The following is an 18,365-nucleotide window of genomic DNA, read 5'->3' on the forward strand; positions in this document are numbered from 1 at the left end:
GTGTGTGTGTGTGTGTGTGTGTTTAGTTAAGCGGAATAGATGCTTGGAATTAAGAGGAACATTTAGCTCAGCAGCCAATCAGAGTGGACTGGATTTGCACGTGTGATGTCGACCTTCCATACGTGCCAACCGACGCTCGTTTTCATTTCCTTTCCTTTTCCTTTTCTTTTTTCTTTTATTAATTAGTTTTTTCATTTCTTTCTAAAACAAAAATAAATTCGGTACAAAATAAGTGTTGTTAATTAATTAGGAGTAAGATAAAAAAAACAAAAATTGCTTATATGTCGCCTGCAAGAGAAAACACTATAGGTTTAACGCTGTTTCTTTTTTTCTTTTTGCACGTGAGGTGTGGATTTTAAAAATTAGTTTCCAGAGTTTTCTTTGCCCCTTAAGTTTTAATATTTTTATTTTTAATTTATTTTTTTTCACAATCACTAAATATGATGGAAAAATAAAAAATAAGGCAGTTTTATTTAATAAAATGAGTTTTGTTGGTATGTTTTTTAATTTTTATCTTGTTGGGAAAAATAAATTAGGGCTTGAAATGTTTTTTTGATAGGATGAATTTATATTTTTTTTATACTAATTAAAGGTTGATTGAATGTTAGATATGGGAGGTTTTTTTGTTTGTGTTTGGATGTTTTTAGATGAACAAAATGGTTGTAAATAGATTTTTTATCAAATGAGACAGAACTAAACTTTGGAAAACATTCTAAGAGACGATGTACAGTCGCCACTACATATGATCTGCCATTTGCTTTGTTTTTCTGAAGCCAATTATGCCTGTTTAAAATAAAAGAAGAGGATGGGCAAGAGAATGAGTCTGGCATTGCAGGCCTACGCATGCCTGATCTTTTTTTTGCTATGGCCTTAATAGCTTTTTTCTATAAAATAAATTATTATATTTTAATTAAATTTCACCAAAATTAATCAATAAAAAATATATTAAGGATATTGTATTATTAAATATCATTTAATTTTTAGTTAGTTTTGGAGTAAGATTATAGTATATTGTTTTTATAGCATTGAAAAAAAAAATTACACCCCTTCATTAATTTTTTTACTTGGATTTTATTTAATAGCTCTCTTTCACATGTCTGTTTTTATGATTTATTTATTTATTTAATTTTTATTTTTTAACTTTATTTTTTATGTTAATGAATTAATACGTAGTTTATAGTGTTTTTAGTTGAATATAGATTGAGAATAGATTTTTAGATCAAAAACCTCTCATCCAATTTTTTAACCACTACAATAATGTTAATGGATTAATACGTAGTTTATAGTGTTTTTAGCTGAATATAGATTAAGAATAGATTTTTAGATCAAAAACCTCTCATCCAATTTTTTAACCACTACAATAATAATTAAATTTAGGTCTACAACCTCAAAGCACACACTAACACCCAATGATTAAAAAAAAAAAAAGATGCATCCTTTGTTTTTTAGCCAAAAAAACTCGTGCCTATAGGCTTGAGCACATGGCCCTACTGATACATCATTTGTTTTTTAGCTAAAAAACTCGTGCCTATAGGCTTGAGCACATGGCCCTACCCGTCAATACTTGATTTTTTTAAAAAAAATTTCATTAATTATTTCTATTAAATTATCTTTTGTTTTTAAATAATGATTGGATTTTGTTTATATTTTTTAGATGCCCAAACAAACTTTTTATGACTTTAATCTTTAATTTTTCGAGCACTAATTTTTTAATTATATAATTAAATAAAAAATAATTTATTAAAAAAATATTAGATTTAATAGAGTCTATGATTTGAATTATAAATTTAATGAGTTTATCTAAATCAACCTAATATATCATTATAATGATTTTTTAAAATATTATTTTAGTTGTTTTAAAACTAAATTATATTTTTTTACTGATTATTTGAGTTGATTTTAAAAAAATCAAATTGATTATATCACGTCAAAATAGCTACAAAACAATTTAATTTAAAATCTAAATCAACTTAGTTGTTTTAAAATTAAATTATATTTTTTTACTGATTACTTGAGTTGATTTTAAAAAAATTAAATTAATTATATCACGTCAAAATAGCTGCAAAACAATTTAATTTAAAATCTAAATCAAACAAAAAAACATAAACAAGTGTTAAATACCAAGATTAATAATATTGTGAGGAATTCTCCAAAGACCTCCAATTTGTTTTTCTCCAACCCTAGATCGCGGGCAGCTACCTAGTTGTCCTCTCAATTATATAAATTTTTAATAATATTAAAATTTATAAGTTTTAAATTAGTAATTTCTGAAATGTAAATAAAGTTTTGACTAATTGAATTACACTATTTTAGAGTTAAAAACAAAAAAGTCCTAACTTTATTAAAACCATCAACGAAATTATTTTCTGTCCCTAAATTCACACTGCGTACTGAAATGAAACTAAAAAGGAAAAGAAAAAACTTTCATGCAACAATGCAGCCGAATATCAGACAGAATTGTTTGATGCTCGAATTGATAAATTCATGGAAAATTTATTTGAAGTAATTTCTCAATAGCCTGCTCTAACATGAAATGATTATTTCTTCACCTCTAAAATCATTTCAGGGTGCACTTGAAACGGTCCCGTGTCTAGTCCACGGCATCAGGTTCAAGGGGGTGGATGCAGGGATAATGGGAGGGGCTGGGATAATGGGGGGTGCCAGCCCCTCCGGGGCTCCACACGCCACTCCACCGTACACACAGACAGCAGCCATTATTGCTGAACTCTGAATGACGATGATATCCTTGTTTGACGAAGCTTAACCACCGGGACCTCCTGCGATTACCAGAGGTATTGAAGGGTGAAAAGGGTCTGTGGAACTTACAACGGTCACTAAAGCAAGTTTTTAGTTGTCATCAAACACTTACTAGAACACAGCAGATGCTACCACCACTCACTCAGTGATATGGGTCCCTTGAGACTCGAGTATTTGATTCTTCTTTGCCTTACCTGGTGGTCGTGATGACCGCATGAGATCCCTTTTTAGTGTTCCTCAATCATGAAATGCATCGTCTTTCTTGAACAGCGGTGAACTCCTCCAAGTCTGAGTCAGCCCCTTTTCACATGGAATTACATCATCTTTGTTTTGCTTTTTTGAATGCTTTTTCAGATGTTCGATGTCTGGAAAAAATATATTATCTTAATAGAGGATGGATGAAATCGTTAGGTAGGCCCAATCACGCCTCGTACTGGTGGTAGATGCCCCTAGTGGTTTGAGCATCATTTACAATTTAAGATTCTGAATGACATCTCCCATCCCATTGGGGATGGAAATGGAGGACGTACGAGATAGGAGATTCATCGTCATACTGCTTAGAATGGATTGTTTAGAAAACAAAACAGCTCAGTAAATGTAAAATTTTGAAAATTTGAAAGTATTTGACAAATAATATTCTTTAATGTTGTGATTTTTTAAAAATACAATATTTACTAAATATTATGTTTATTTAATATTATCACACACTGCGCTTCAAAAAAACAACAACAGATTATATAAATTTATATAATTTATAATTAATATTGCAGTTCACAACAGCAATTTAAAAAAATATTAGTTCTAAATAAATACAATATCATTGAAATATTGGGTTTATAAATCTAACATAACGTTATTTCACCGAAAAATTTTCACCCTATATTACTTCACCAAATTTTTTTCCATGCTAATCACACACTTTATCAGCTTAAAATTCGTAGACAACAATCAAATGAAAAAAAATCACAGAACAGGGGTTTTCGGGAACTAACACGCAAAAGCTGAACCGAGCAGGAACAATTCTTTTAACACAAAGTGCTTGATTGATACACGATTTGTACCGAGTTAGGTATGCTACTTTTTCCTGATTTGTTGAATATGTCAGTGACACAACTATTGGAATAGGCAGGTTCATCAAACCGAGCTTAAATTTCCAATCTGTTCCAAGATGCATCTTGAATCTGGAAAATACAGATGTTAAATGCATTTAAGTCTATAAAGCAAATTTCGTATGTTTTTCATGGCCAGATTACCTGACCTTGCCAAAGATGCCTAAAGCCATAATATCATTCTCCAAAACTGTAAAAAAAAAAGAAAAAAAGAAAAAAAAGAGAGCAAGACAAAACAGAGAATAATTCTCGCTAAACATTGTATTTTCATCTTTACTCCTTGAGAACCCGCCAGAATAATATAATTCAACATGACTCGTGCAAAAAAATTGGAATAATAAGGAAAAAACAGAACACGGACAATGATAGGCGCCATTCAGAGCATGTTTTTTCTTCTCCACGGGAAAAAAGAAAGATCCATTCAGGTGCCTACCTTCCCACATATTAGATAAGCCTTTCTTATACTGTTTTCACTCAGATTTTCTCTTGCTGTCTACCTGTTTAAAAACACTCAGAGGGGGCAAGGTGGGACTTCGATGGTGGTTCCGGCTTGAATCATACCCCACCCAATGAGACGCCAGTGCTTCTCCACTCGGCGACTCAATGCAATCTTCTCACCCTTGCTGGTGCAGACTGGAGAAGTAAGTTGTAGTTTTGCCAAATCATTCTTCACAGCAAGAACTCGAGCACCAGACGACATGGACCCAATGTTCAACATAAGAATCTCTCCCTTGGCCAGCTTCGAAACCTTTCCCTGCTTCTCTGAGCCCTTTGTCCTGACACCAATAAGCCGTCTCAAAAGAAAGAAATTCACCTGCACAAAGAAAAGAAAGGCACAACATTAGCACTAGAGGCATGCAAGAATCCTGCATCACAATATGAAGAGCCCATAAATCTCTGCCCCTATAGAGAAATGGGCACTTATTGAAACCAATGACAAAGTAACTTGCATAGAGAAGCATGTTTACATGCTTACTTCAAGATAGTTTATATTTTATAAGCCATATATAAAAAGCATCATCACATGCACATTGGAATGCGAACAGGGTGTCTACTATTTCCAGTCTACACCAAAAATGAAACTCCATTCAGCTGCACTGAATTCAACCCAACAGGGAGAACTTTGCACATATCGTGCAAATCACATAGTCATATATAAATATAGACAGGACTTGCTCATTCATGACTTAGATATGGAAAGCAGTTTCAATGCAAAATGTATTTAATGAAAGTATAAAACTACAAAACATTATTATTGATTCAGCTCCATACCTCAAGCTCACCAAAAACTTCAGGGAGTGAGCCAACATCACCAAGAACTTGACCCACAAGTCTATCAGCACGTGTCAAAGTGGGGTCCATGGTTGTGCCAACACCAATTAGACCTCCAGGCACGGCAAATTGTAGCTCATTCTGCTCGGCATATAATGACACTATTCTAGTATATATTGGAGTGCACTTCATGTTCCCAGCCTCGTCCTTAACAATGATCCCAGGACGGACCTCAATAAATTGATTGACCTTCAAAACACCCTGCATGGACAAGATAGACCAAAATAATGATACTCGCACATCACAGATTCTCAGCACGACTATTTCATGAATCTCTCTCTCTGGACCACAACATCTTCATGGAAAAAGCAAACTTTAATAGCTAAATCAAGGGCTCACGAGTGCCAAGGCCTAAAGTTAATTCTCATTGTCAGTCCACAAGGCTTCAAATAAGTAACGCTCAGACCCCATAAACCTTAGCATGCAGTCAGAATTGTTCCAAACCAAGCATTTCTCCATTTACACTGGCTATTATTACCCTGATGTGGAAAATGGGCCAGAATTGAATTGAATTGAATTGAATGAGAAAAAATGCATGGAAACTCTGCACAAATTAACCAAGATCTTGCACCAAGTATAGACACAACTAAGAAAAAAAATGCACGGCAATACTAACCAAACACAAGTTAAAAACATACCCTGAGGATGCTTCCACCAGCCACACCACCTCTTATCTCATCAACCTCGTATCCAGGTTTGTTGACATCAAAAGATCGAATAACAATCATGTTAGGTGGTGAGATAAAGTTCCTCTCTGGAATTGGGATCTTTTTAACAATATACTCACACACAACATCTATGTTATACTTTAGCTGAGCAGAAATTGGCACAACTGCTGCACCATCAGCAACAGTTCCCTGAAAAGAAAATGTTGAATAGAATTAGTAGGGTGTGGGTCTCCCATTTTCTTTCTGGGGAAATGAGCATCATCAGGAAAAAGAACATACAATGCATGTACACTCAACTAACAAGATGTGTAAAAATAGCACAGGCAAACCTGAATAAATTTCTGAATAGCCTCGTGCTGGTTGATGGCTGCATTTTCCTGAATAAGATCCACTTTATTTTGAAGAATTATAATATGTTGGAGACGCATAATTTCAACAGCAGCAAGATGTTCAGAAGTCTGTGGTTGAGGGCAGCTCTCATTTGCAGCTATGAGCAGCAATGCACCATCCATAATTGCTGCTCCATTAAGCATTGTAGCCATAAGAATGTCATGACCCTGCAGGAGAGTACAAAAACATGTAATGTGGATGGTCTAGTCACAAAGAGCATAGATGTACACAAATAATCTGCAGCTAAGACATTTTATTCAGCAATGCCAGTTAAGAAGAGGCCTTGATTACCCAACATTTTCTTGCTAATATCTAAGCAGCCTAATGGGAATAAAAAAAATAATCAACCAAAACCATAATTCATTTGATGTGTGAGAAACTTCAAGGAAGGGACATTTGGGTCCAAACCTCTAATGTGTTACAATCAACATATGAAAAGTACATGCGGTGAATAAACCATGATTAAATAGAGACCTGGTTCAACCACTTACTAGGTAGCCTTACTGGGTGACAATCAAAATATGAAAAGTCTGCATGGTGAAAAAGCATAATTAAATACAGCACCTGGACCCCTTACCGGGCAATCAACAAAAGAGACATGTCTCAGCAAATTCATCCTGCAGTTTTGAAACCCTTCTACATCACACATAGGATTATCTTCCTTTCCACTTCCATATGCCCTACGAGAACAGTTCTTACATTAAAGGCAAAAGGACAATATTTAACCTAAATAGTAATGCTTCACCTATGCATTTACTCACTTGTAGCACTTAGGCCGAGGGCACCGCTCATCTTCACACTTGTATATCTTTGCGTTTGCATATCCAAGCTTTATTGTAATATTACGCTCCAACTCATTTTTAAAACGAACCGTCTGCAAATGAATAGCAAACCACCAAATTAGCACCCCTCAAACCTGTACAATTCATAATTATAACAAATTGAAAATGATCTGCCTGGTTGTTATGTATGGATAGATCAAAATACAAGTTTCCATAATCATAACCAGGGAACAACATTTGGCAAAAACTTGTGCACGTATGGTAACTACTCTGTGGAACCATGATTAAAAAGAAAACAACTAGCTTAGCTACATGTGATTATATAACATATTGTGGAGGAGGATTGCCTATCATGATAGAGGTAAAACTCCCTTTATCAAAGCAAGGATCAATTTCTAAATGCACCTAATCCAGCAACACTTCAATACTTGATAGTTAGCAGTAGTGTTATATATTGCAGGAATATGAATGCTCAGTGGATTAAGCAGCAAGGTCATTTTGCATTAGATGAATTGAACTCATTTCATATCCTATTTACACTGGGAATAAAGAGGGTTAGAGAGGGAGAGGGAAGACTGACTTATTTGATGGGCCTCCATTGTGTATTAAAAAAGGAGAGGGAAAGAAAGAAAAAGGAATTGAGATCACTGACAAATTGTTTTCCAATTCACCGGCTCCCATAACTATCCCTATTGCAAAAATTTATAACCTTCTTCTTCTTCTTCTGTTTTTTTTTTGTGGCCTTTCATTCCCCAAAGTAAATACCACATAATATAACCATAAGAGACTGCTGATAGGAAACAGATATAAAAATTAAAGGCAAGACCATCTAAATCACCTGAACACCGGAAATTGCTTTGACGACAGTAGACTTCCCATGTGCCACATGACCAATAGTACCTACAAATAATTAACACCAAACACTATCAATTTCGACGAACACGGTCAACAACTAAGCTACTGAAAGGAAATTCAAAATCAAAAACAAAAAAATACCTATATTAATGGTTGCCTGCCGCGATATAACTTCAGGAGAGAGTGGATGCAACGTTGTCACGTCCAGTTTACTTAAATCTTGTTCCATCAAACCTTTCCGCGCCATCTTGACTCTTCCTCTGCTTCAACTGGTTACTTCTCAAACGAGTCGAAAACCTCTCCTGATAAACAGACCGATAAACTGAATTAAAATGTCAATTGACAATACAAAAAAAAAAAAAAACGAATAAACACATAGTCGATTCGATTGAGATACTGACAGTTGAAGATAGTAAAAACTAATTATTGACAGAGATTAAAGGAAGATTGCGTACCGGCAACGCTGTTTGCTTGGGAGAGAGAGCACGCGGCGATGTAGATAGCTAGGGTTTCAGTGTGCGTGTGAGGAGGGATAAAGAGTAAAGACGATATTTTTATTGTTATTATTTGGGGTTTAAGTGAGATGGTTTGTTGTTATTTTTGGAATTGACTAGGCAGTTGATATTAAAAAATAATTTTAATTATAAATTGAAAAGTTGTTGCATATATTTAATTAAATATATACTAATAAATGTTATAAAGATAAATATTATAAATATTACTGAAAAATTGAAAAACATATAAATCCGAGATATATAATTTTGCTACCTAATTAGATTTAAAAACTTTATTTTTTAAAACCAACTTTTTATTCAATTAAACATTTATAAAAATAGAAAAAAATTGAAAAATACAATATAAAGTTATACAAAAAACATATACTAATATTAAAGATATATATTATATTTTTATTTAAAAATCAAGTGAATAAAATTATATGGTTTATGAAGAATTTATGTTAAAGGCTAGTTTATCAATATAATTATCTAATGTGCTTGAAAATATGGTTCTATTTTCCTTGAAGCACTACTTAAAACATTTTTTTTTTTAAATTTATTTTCATGTATCTTATTTCTACATTATAGAGAATCCTATTAGTATAATACATAGAATTTTAGAATTTATTTTCATTTCTCATCAACATTACAATAATTTTTAAATCTGTAACCTCTAAATACATAAATAATATCATCTTTTATTTTATAAAAAATATATTTTAAAATGACAAAAGAACCTTTAATTTTTTAGAGGCTTGCTGACATTCTAGAATCTATTTAAAATTAGAAATGTGTTTTTAAACTCTTAAAGAAAAAAAAAATCAACACTTTCATAAGGAAAAAAAATGAATCTATTCAATGCTTCTATTCTTTATGTGAATCTTTGTACATCCATGATATATTAAGAAGTGATCATATTTAGTATAGATCAAATTTTTTAGGCTTTTCAGGGTTAGGCTCAATCCTTTCGCTAATAACCAAAAATCCTAGAAATATTCCTCATGTTATTGCAAATATACATTTGGTAAATTCAACTTTATTTGTTGCAAGTCCAAAACATGAAAAAACATATTTCAAGTCTTAAAGGTGTTACTCAAAGTTTATGCATTTAACTAATATATCATTATAACCTTTAGAATTTTACATAACTAACCTATAAAGATAACGTTTACCATTCATCGATAAATGTCTCTTGTATTATTTAAGCTAAAAGGCATGGCTTAGTATCAAAAAGTTTTTTGTTCATAATGAATTATGTTTTTTGTTCATCATCTTAACATTAGTGAGTATCTGATGACACCCAAAGTTAACATTCTAGTAACTCAAGTAGTCAAAACTAGTTATGGAGTCAATCGGCCTATTAATTTTAAGTAATGAAAAGTTGTTCTTGGAGTATGACTTATTGATGTCCATGAAGTCCATATAGATACACCATTTTTCACTTGCCTTCTTTACCATCACTATGTTTATTAGCCACTCTAGGTGCATCATTTAACAAATGAATCTGACCTCCAACAACTTATCTATTTCTTTTAAAATAGTTTTTTACCTTTTTCTACTAATTTTTTTTTTGACATATTAAGGAGAAAAAAAGACATTTATTTAAATGATGACAAGCCATCTCTAGGTTGATTCCAGTCGTATAAGATGTCTTGAAAGCAAAATTATATTTTTTGATATTTAAGAGTTATATCATGATTTTTTCTTATATATGGTCTAGAATGGATCCAAATTTGATGATAACACTTGTATTAACATAAATAATAACTTCATTCAAATATTTTATGGCTTATATCCTCTCTTTAACTTTTTATTTAATACGGGTCATCTAATATATTTATAAGATATTTTTTCTTTTTATATAGGTTTATATGCATCTCCTAAACACCAATTGGTTTCCCTTTACCATCATGACTATTTTGTTGGTCAGAAACTTCATTGTTAAATATATCATATTGATCACTGTATTAATCTCATGCAAAAAAAAGCCTTCCTAATATGACATTATATGCTAAATTTATCTTGATCATCATAAATGTTTGTTAAAGAATACGACACTTGGAGTAGGTGATAATAATGATAAGTAGGTTTGGTGCTCCTTCTACTAACATGCCTCTTCTTTCTATCCTTGTTAAGGGTGTCCTCACTGAATCAACTTACATGGATCTATATTTATCTGTGTCATAATTTACCTAAAGATAATGTTAACATCCCTTTCATAATTTACATGGATCTATATTTATCTGTGTCATAATTTACCTAACGATAATGTTAACATCCCTTTCATTTTTCATCAACACCTTGCCCATATTATGATTTGATAAGGCTGTGATAATCAATAGGGAATCTTTATGAGGCAATGTCACTTTCTTTCTATATTTTGAAGTAAATATGATAAGTTCACGATAAGAGTTTTGGAGTTGTGAGTAAAGTACATGTTTTTCATAGGCTTAGCTTTTTCGACTAGAATCTCCCTACTCATATTCCTTACAGGATCACAGTGATTTCTAATAATGACTTCTAGGGAGCCTTAACTTCTTTTTTATGCTTTTCATACTCTGTTTCTTTTTTGATAAATTGTTAAAGATGCCTTTTTAGTAATACTCATCTCCATGTTTTTTTCTTGGGAGTATAATATTATTTTGTGTCATGTCCCTTGTCCTTGTGAAAAAAAACAATATTTCTTTGGATTGCATTTACCAACATCTCATTTCATGAGTGATAGATATTGCATATAATCTTTTCCTTTAATGACTGTCAGCAATAATATTCTAGTAATGTTTAGAGAAGGCCTCTCTCTCTCTCTCTCTCTATATATATATATATATATATATATATATATATATATATATATATATATATATATATATATATATATATATATATATATATATATAGTATTGAGCTTTTAAGGTTCCTTTTGAATGGTAAAGAGTTGACAGGTGGTCACTTATATTTCTAATATTCTTCTCTCCATCTATGAAAGCGCGAGTGCTCTTATCTTGTCATACTTGCTTTCTGCACAATAATATGATTCTTTATGGCTTGCTTGACACTAAAAATAGTCTTATTGAGGAGTGTATAAAGTCATCACAACTGAGAATAGTTATGTCACCCATTGATCAAGGTTTTTATAATAATGGGCTATAGCAAGCCTTTTATTTTCATAAGCTTTTTGTTGAACATTTTTAGGCAATTTTTAGTACTTTTCCCCTCTTTTTAGGTAATAAAAAGAAGTTTTGTAGGAATTTTTTTGGCAGAAATACTTGTATACTAAAATGAGAAATCAACTTATTGTATAAATCAAAAAACTGAGTAAGGAATTTAGTTCTACACTATGGTAATAGGCTGGAACAAATCCACAAAATGTGGTTAGAAGAATCTTATGCATCCCATCACTATTTTGTATCATTAACTCTAAACTATTTCTAACATTCAATATATGTTCCTTAAGGTCAATGAGATTATCATAGTTGTTCAGATTTATTTTTATAGCTATAGAATTTTTGGAAGATGAGTGTTTAATACACCCTAGTATAATAACGAATCTCTCTACGAGTGGTTGTGGCCTTATTCATTAACTTGTGAAGGTCCCATAAAGAGGATAAAATTGTCTCTTCTGATAATAAGATCTACTTCTTGGCATGGTAATAGTATGGTGATTTTCTTGTCTGCTCTCTTTCATGTTATCTTGTCCAGTTCCTTTTAGAAAATGAATTTGTTTATGCACAAGTTACACATGATAAGAATATTATGCAACTAATTATATAACTTGTAGGGGATATCTTTAAGTTGCTTTTGTATACCTAAAATAACCTCAATAAGTCCTCTCATTTGTTGAAGACTCATGGAAGCTTCCAAAGATAGTCGGAGATAAGTTACTCTTACTCCTAAATTTTTTATTTTTTTTCCATTAAAAAATTTAGAAACAATGAATAGGATGTGAAAATAAACATAATTTATGTTTATTTTTTCCATAAATAGCATCACTGGTGAAGTCTCAGAAAAACTTCAATAAATTTCCTAGGCTTTTTCATGGTTGACAATTGAACTAGAGTGATATGAAGTGGATTGGTGATACCAGCAAAATAAACTCTCTGGTGCTTAAGTTAGTTTAGAACTTAGCGAGAGTTTTAATAGAAATAATAAACAAATAATGTGTAGAATGGAGTTGTATGTTTTTTTTAATATCATCATGTATAGTGATATTTAAATACCTTAATTTATATTTAAAAATGAATAAGAAATGTAGCTCAACATAGTAAAGGTGACAAAGCTAGCGAGACTTAATTTATAAAGGTGACTAAACAACTAAAAAAATAATGAAAGATTATTCAATATGCTTACCTTATGGAGCAAGTAACTGGCCTTAAAGGAAAAATCCTTCCTTTGTTGGCTATAAAGAAAGTTGTTTAACTAGTTATGTTATTATCCAATTAAAAGAGATAACGTTAAAATGTTAATAGTATTTTTGTACAAATACTATAAGAACTGTGCATAGAGATAGAAAGATGGGGTAGATAGAGAAAAATTAGGTCAATAAACATGATCATATAAAAACCTCTTTTTTTACACATATATTTATTATTAAGTGTCAGTATAACATATTTACCATTTATGTAGAAAAGAACTAAATCTTCATGAGTATCCAAAGAACATTTAAAATTATAATGTTATTGATTGAGAATACCTAGAATATATATTGTTCAAAAGTAATATAAAATATGAATTAACTTTTTTTTATAATCAAAACAAATTTATACAGGGTATATTTACATCAAGTTTGAAGAATGAATGTGGTTTTGTTGGAGTTGGTTTCTAAATTAAGAACATCGAACTAAAATAGGAAAAAAAAAGAAGATAACTTTGATTGATTTTTAGGTATTCAAAATTCAAATAGCATTATAAAATTAAAGTTAATTCTCTATTGCAAATAACATGTTTGATGAAATAAAAATATAAAAATGTTAGTTTATTTTTTTTATATATATATTTTTATCAAAGTTACAACACTAATTTGATGGTAAAGTTTTAATATTAAGATTGGAAGGGCTTTTGAATCATAAAATAAAATATAATAATAATAATTTTATAAATGACTAGATATTTTATTATTAACCTTTTTTTGTTACAAGTCAAAATAAAGATGTAAATAAAACTTGTAAACTTTAGGATATTAGGATGTAAAATATAGTTTCTAAAAATACAAAAATAAAATAAAATAAATAATTATGTTGCTCAGTGCAATTAATTTTTTTCATATAATTTCTTGTGACATATTAATTAATTTATCTTATCTCATAATTTAACTGATTTATCTTATTTATAATTGTGATAATTATAAATAATTTAGTATAATATGGCAACTAAAAAGAAGTATAATGGGATAACAAATTACCTTGTTATCACGTTAGAGAAGAAAAAGCGTACACTTTTAATTGGGAGGAAAAAAACACTTTTAATTATTACAAATACCCAATCAGAAATTAAAATTTAAATGTCAGTTCATCATTAAATTTAAATTTTGAGGAAAGAACATCAACAATCGAAATTCATTCATGCTAATTAAACTGAAAAATTAACCAATAAAACACAAAATCAAAATTAAAAATTTTTAAACAAAAAAATATGTATTGAGATCTTAGCAAATGCTGTGTACTACCTCAAGGATACCATGGCCATGGCCATCTGACCAATATAATTTGCCATGTTTCCAGATAAACCTGAGCAGAAAAGGACATAAAGGCATTCAATCTCTCTAGGATGGATTTTATCAATTTGCCAGAATACGAATTTGGACCTATGGATTCCGTGCTCACAACAATTGCCAACGGATTCTTGTATGTATTGAACAGTTTGCTTATTTATATCAACGATTACCGCGCTTGCACCGAAACCCATTATAGAGGGATTGAATACGTCGATGGCCTTCCTCATCTTGTAAAGGGTTTACTATAAAATTATAATTTTACATAGCCATGGCGTTCCTTTTGAAATTCCTAATTTGTGCAAGCCTTCTCATGTTTTCTTGAGGATTCTCTGTCTCTCCATTGTTGATATACAGAGAAAGGAATTTGAATCTGCTATTACAAGGGTTTCAAGCAAAAGGAAAGAGTACATGGTTTGCATATTAATAAAAGAGATTGCATCAATAAAAAAAAACAAGGTGCAGGCACAATGCTGTAGAATTACAATGAATAACATGGTACTGGTTAACTCAGAACCAGTTATATATCCCTTTGCAGAGCATGTGCTTATCTTGAGTAGATGTTTGACGCACCTGTGTTTTCTCCCTTAACAATTTCCCTGGGTGAAAGAAAGCTTGGTACATAAGGATTGGCTTCAAAGTTTTGAATCCCATAAATTTTAAGAAATTTGAAGCTCCTGTCTTCTGGATTATAGGAAACCATAGCCTTGGATTTATGTGACATCAAGATTTCGCCATTGCTCAGCAAACTTATTGGTCGATACATGTCCCAGTACCATATGATATCTGTGCTTGGATTCTTTAAAATGAATTCCTTAGTCCAGGACTCTTGAACACCATATTGTTTCATCACCCATATATCAAAACTGTCACCCAGAGGATAATCAAAGAAGTAGAGGCATCCTCCTAATACTCCTAGCATCATGTCCCCAGTCCTGTCTTTGTCATTAGGGCCAAGATGAGGAGGTGCTGAAACTGGTTGAAACAGCTCCCGCCCAAATTCAAGACAGTATATAAATTCTGATTTGGAAGGATCATCAACAATCCAATGGAGACACCCGCCTACAAAAGCATTATGGCATCTCATATCTATTGGAGGACTGAGGTCACCTCCATGAATGCTTGTCCATCTGCCCTTTCCGAGCGTGTGTATCTCAGCCTCCAATTTCGATGGCTGCTGAACGAACTGAATCACCTTGTACTCATCAGTCTTAGGACTGTGCCCAAACCAGGAAAAAACATAAGACTTGTGTTTCTTCTTCGTTAGGGGTAGAGTGATATAATCACCAACAAGGGGATTGAGTATGCTAATATCATTTGGTGAATGAAAATGGCGTATACATATCAATCCATTACAGGTGTTCACAATTTCAAAGTTCCCAGTTGGGAAACCGAAGTCAGGACTGAGCTTCACTGCTGCATCAGGACTGCATATATCCGAGGCTTCTAGATCGAGCAAGCAAAGGCTTCTAGGTCTGAGTCGACGTCCATGTCTGTGGGATCGAAGAATGAGAGAGGCAGGTGCTCTAGTGTGGTGCAGTTTGGCAAATTCTGGGGCTAATATAAGATCCTTCCATTTCTTGCAGACACACATGCAACTGAAAATGGTTTTGAAGGGTAGCCTAGAGAGTATATCGACGAGGTTTTGAACGGGTAATGCTGATATGGACCGGAAATCATCTCCTCCTCCTTTAGTTTGGGCATCATCTCTGCTACCCCTGGGACTGGGGTTGATATGGTTTCCTCTCCTTTTCATTTTTCATGGTATAACTGCAATGGCCCTTTAGCCATTGATTTTGGATCCAAGGGCTTGGATTTGAAGAACGAAACTTATTGTGCTCTTAAGAACATGAGAGGATCCAAGACCCCTTTAGTTGATGGCATTGCCTGGTAATATGGTGGCTAGGGTTTCGTGTTTATAATGGCATTCTTTCTTCCCTTGTTAGTGCCTCCTAATAAGGAAGCTTTTCTTTTGGTATTTTGAATTACTTGCTGACTAGTTCAGTGCGAAACAGTCGAGATTTTTCCTTAAATCTGAAATTATGATTCCTCGTTTAGATTGTTTCTAAAATTGGGAGTAATTAGGATTGCACAAATTAACCTCCTACCTTCTACATTGATTTTCAAGATGCCAAAAAATACTTTCTATTGGAGGGCATCCTAATTAAAACACAATGTTCAAATTTCAAATTTAAAATTGCATTGAAACCATATTTATAAAAATTCATTTTTTTTATGTTTTTTAATTATTTTAATATATCAATGTTAAAAATAATTTTTTAAAAAATTAATAAAATTTTATTTTAATACATTTCTAAATAAAAAATACTTTATTGCTGCCATATTTCTAAACAAATACTCCTTTAGAATCCCCCCCTTTTTTTTGCTTTGAATAATCGTGGAGTCTTAAATTTTACCAATCAATTTTCCTCGGCAGACCAGGTAAGATCTCACAAGAACAAGCTCACGTGGACCAAGACTGTATGATTGGTGTTAGTCCAAACTTGCACGGAAATTAGATAGAGAGAAGAGGCAATCACTCTATGTATGATATTTTTCAGGTGAGCATGTAGCAGAACTCCTCGGAATGGGTTTGACACAGAGAGATGAACAAATGATGGATGGGTGGATGGTGCCATTTACGCACATTACAATAACAGTAGTTCTAGAACCGGCCTCATACTTCTACATAATGCCTGACAGGACGGCCACAAATAGGCTCTGTGCTTTTTATAGGGTGAGGTGGACAACGGAGCAACATCACCAACAGCAAAATTGGATTTTGGAAACAAAGAAAACTAAATGATAACGGGATCAGTTCAAATATAGGTCATAGATACAATCTATTCCAGCACAATCCTTCAAAAAATCCCTGTCCATCAGCCTACAGCTCTCTTTCTTTTTCCCAGTTTTTTTTTTTTTTTGATGCCTCAAATGTGCAAGCATCATCTTATATTATTTCCTTTCTTTCAGGATTTCATTCTACAATGTCATTGGAATGGCAAGAAAAGGTGATTATTTTCTTTGCTTCTTAAACATTCTAACCCTCTTGATTTCAATGACTATCGTGGTTCAAATTTCTAAAACATGGGAAATCATCACTTTCTATGGCAATGCGAATTGTGCAAGCTTCTTACAAGTACCAGTCTTCATCTTAGGAGTGGCTCTTTTGGTTATCTCGGTCCTCGGATTGATGGCTTTGTTTTGTCGAGCATCGCCTCTTCACCGAGTGTATCTGTGGGCAATGTTTTTGCTTGTAGTTGTTCTCTTAGGTTTTACAATATTCTCCTCACTCGTAACAGATAAGGGTCCCAAGGAGACAGATTCAGGTACAGATCAGAGTAGGCTTCGGGATTTTTCAGAATGGTTGCAAGGTCATATGGTAAATGAAAAAAAATGGGTCAGAATCAAGAAGTGTTTAATCAAGGCCAGAGTTTGTCAGGAGTATGCCAAGAAATTGTCTGCCTTACCTCCCGATGTCTTGTTGGGGATGTTGCTTCCTGTTGAGGTATCATAATATCTCCGTCTCAGCCTGATTATTGATTACCAAAGGCTTTATGATCACATTGTTTGTTAAATTTAATGATATGTTCAAGTTTTACATATATGCTTTCTCGATTTCTTTTTGTTCCTTTTCCAGTCAGGCTGCTGCATGCCACCAAGTAATTGTGGGTACAAGTTCAAGAATGCGACGTTCTGGGATGCTCCGAAATCAGGCTTGGGTTCTAAAGGTGATCGATGCCTTTCATGGAAGAACGGCCATGACACTCTATGTTACGATTGTGGAACTTGCAAGGCTGGATATCTTCATCAAGTGAGGAATGATTGGAAAGCTTTGAACATTTTCAACACATGCTTCGTCATCTACCTCATCCTCATCCTTGCCTTTGGATTTCTTTGCTGGCCAAGCGATCAGAGCAGACGATTATGACCTGTTTCCAACTCTGCTAAATTTAGGTAACTTCTACTAGGAATAGGATACAGATTGGCACAAAACCTGTATAGTTTTCATTTCAATCTTCCTAAGGCTTCCAAGAAAAGAAAAAGGAACCCGTATCTGTAAATATGTGATTTCCTTCGCCAATTTCTGCAGGGTTGGCATTTTCTGAAACCTAGAGCTTGCTAGTAGGAGCTAATGGTGCATGTTCATACAAGTTTAGTATTTTTTTTCTTTCATTTCAGTTAATATGTGATTAACATTTCTATTTGCACCATACACTTATTGTATACGTGATGCCCTCATGATTTAATCTTTTTTTTCCTCTTAA

The 18,365-nt window shown here is 32.7% G+C and overlaps 3 protein-coding genes across 3 annotated transcripts; 1 reads left to right on the forward strand and 2 right to left on the reverse strand.

Annotated features, from left to right (window-relative positions):
• Positions 1-4,095: 4,095 nt before the first annotated feature.
• Positions 4,096-8,195, reverse strand: LOC105121443 (eukaryotic translation initiation factor 2 subunit gamma-like). The gene is made up of 8 exons (XM_011020086.1): positions 8,035-8,195; positions 7,877-7,938; positions 7,018-7,130; positions 6,834-6,936; positions 6,196-6,423; positions 5,837-6,055; positions 5,139-5,399; positions 4,096-4,680 (listed from the first exon to the last, which is right to left on the reverse strand). The coding sequence occupies exons 1-8, from the start codon at positions 8,138-8,140 to the stop codon at positions 4,378-4,380; spliced, it is 1,395 nt and encodes a 464-aa protein (XP_011018388.1). The 5' UTR covers positions 8,141-8,195; the 3' UTR covers positions 4,096-4,377.
• A 5,853-nt stretch (positions 8,196-14,048) lies between these two features.
• LOC105121664 (F-box/kelch-repeat protein At3g23880-like) lies at positions 14,049-15,853 on the reverse strand. The gene is made up of 2 exons (XM_011020393.1): positions 14,671-15,853; positions 14,049-14,113 (listed from the first exon to the last, which is right to left on the reverse strand). Exons 1-2 carry the CDS (start codon positions 15,851-15,853, stop codon positions 14,049-14,051), a joined length of 1,248 nt encoding a protein of 415 aa, XP_011018695.1.
• Positions 15,854-17,155: 1,302 nt separating this feature from the next.
• LOC105121665 (tetraspanin-8-like) lies at positions 17,156-18,028 on the forward strand. The gene is made up of 2 exons (XM_011020394.1): positions 17,156-17,605; positions 17,738-18,028. The coding sequence occupies exons 1-2, from the start codon at positions 17,156-17,158 to the stop codon at positions 18,026-18,028; spliced, it is 741 nt and encodes a 246-aa protein (XP_011018696.1).
• Positions 18,029-18,365: the final 337 nt, after the last annotated feature.

Source organism: Populus euphratica, unplaced genomic scaffold, assembly GCF_000495115.2.
Source record: "Populus euphratica unplaced genomic scaffold, PopEup_1.0 scaffold25.1, whole genome shotgun sequence".
NCBI lineage: Eukaryota > Viridiplantae > Streptophyta > Magnoliopsida > Malpighiales > Salicaceae > Populus > Populus euphratica.

Coding starts and splice junctions, on each gene's coding strand:
- LOC105121443 (XM_011020086.1), bottom strand. CDS start 8,140: ATGGCGCGGAAAGGTTTGATGGAACAAGATTTAAGTAAACTGGACGTG. Junction 7,939..8,034: donor GCAGGCAACCATTAATATAG/GTATTTTTTTGT, acceptor AATTATTTGTAG/GTACTATTGGTCATGTGGCA. Junction 5,400..5,836: donor CTGGTGGAAGCATCCTCAGG/GTATGTTTTTAA, acceptor TTGTCCATGCAG/GGTGTTTTGAAGGTCAATCA.
- LOC105121664 (XM_011020393.1), bottom strand. CDS start 15,853: ATGAAAAGGAGAGGAAACCATATCAACCCCAGTCCCAGGGGTAGCAGA. Junction 14,114..14,670: donor TGTTAAGGGAGAAAACACAG/GTGCGTCAAACA, acceptor TTTTCTGCTCAG/GTTTATCTGGAAACATGGCA.
- LOC105121665 (XM_011020394.1), top strand. CDS start 17,156: ATGACTATCGTGGTTCAAATTTCTAAAACATGGGAAATCATCACTTTC. Junction 17,606..17,737: donor GGATGTTGCTTCCTGTTGAG/GTATCATAATAT, acceptor TTCCTTTTCCAG/TCAGGCTGCTGCATGCCACC.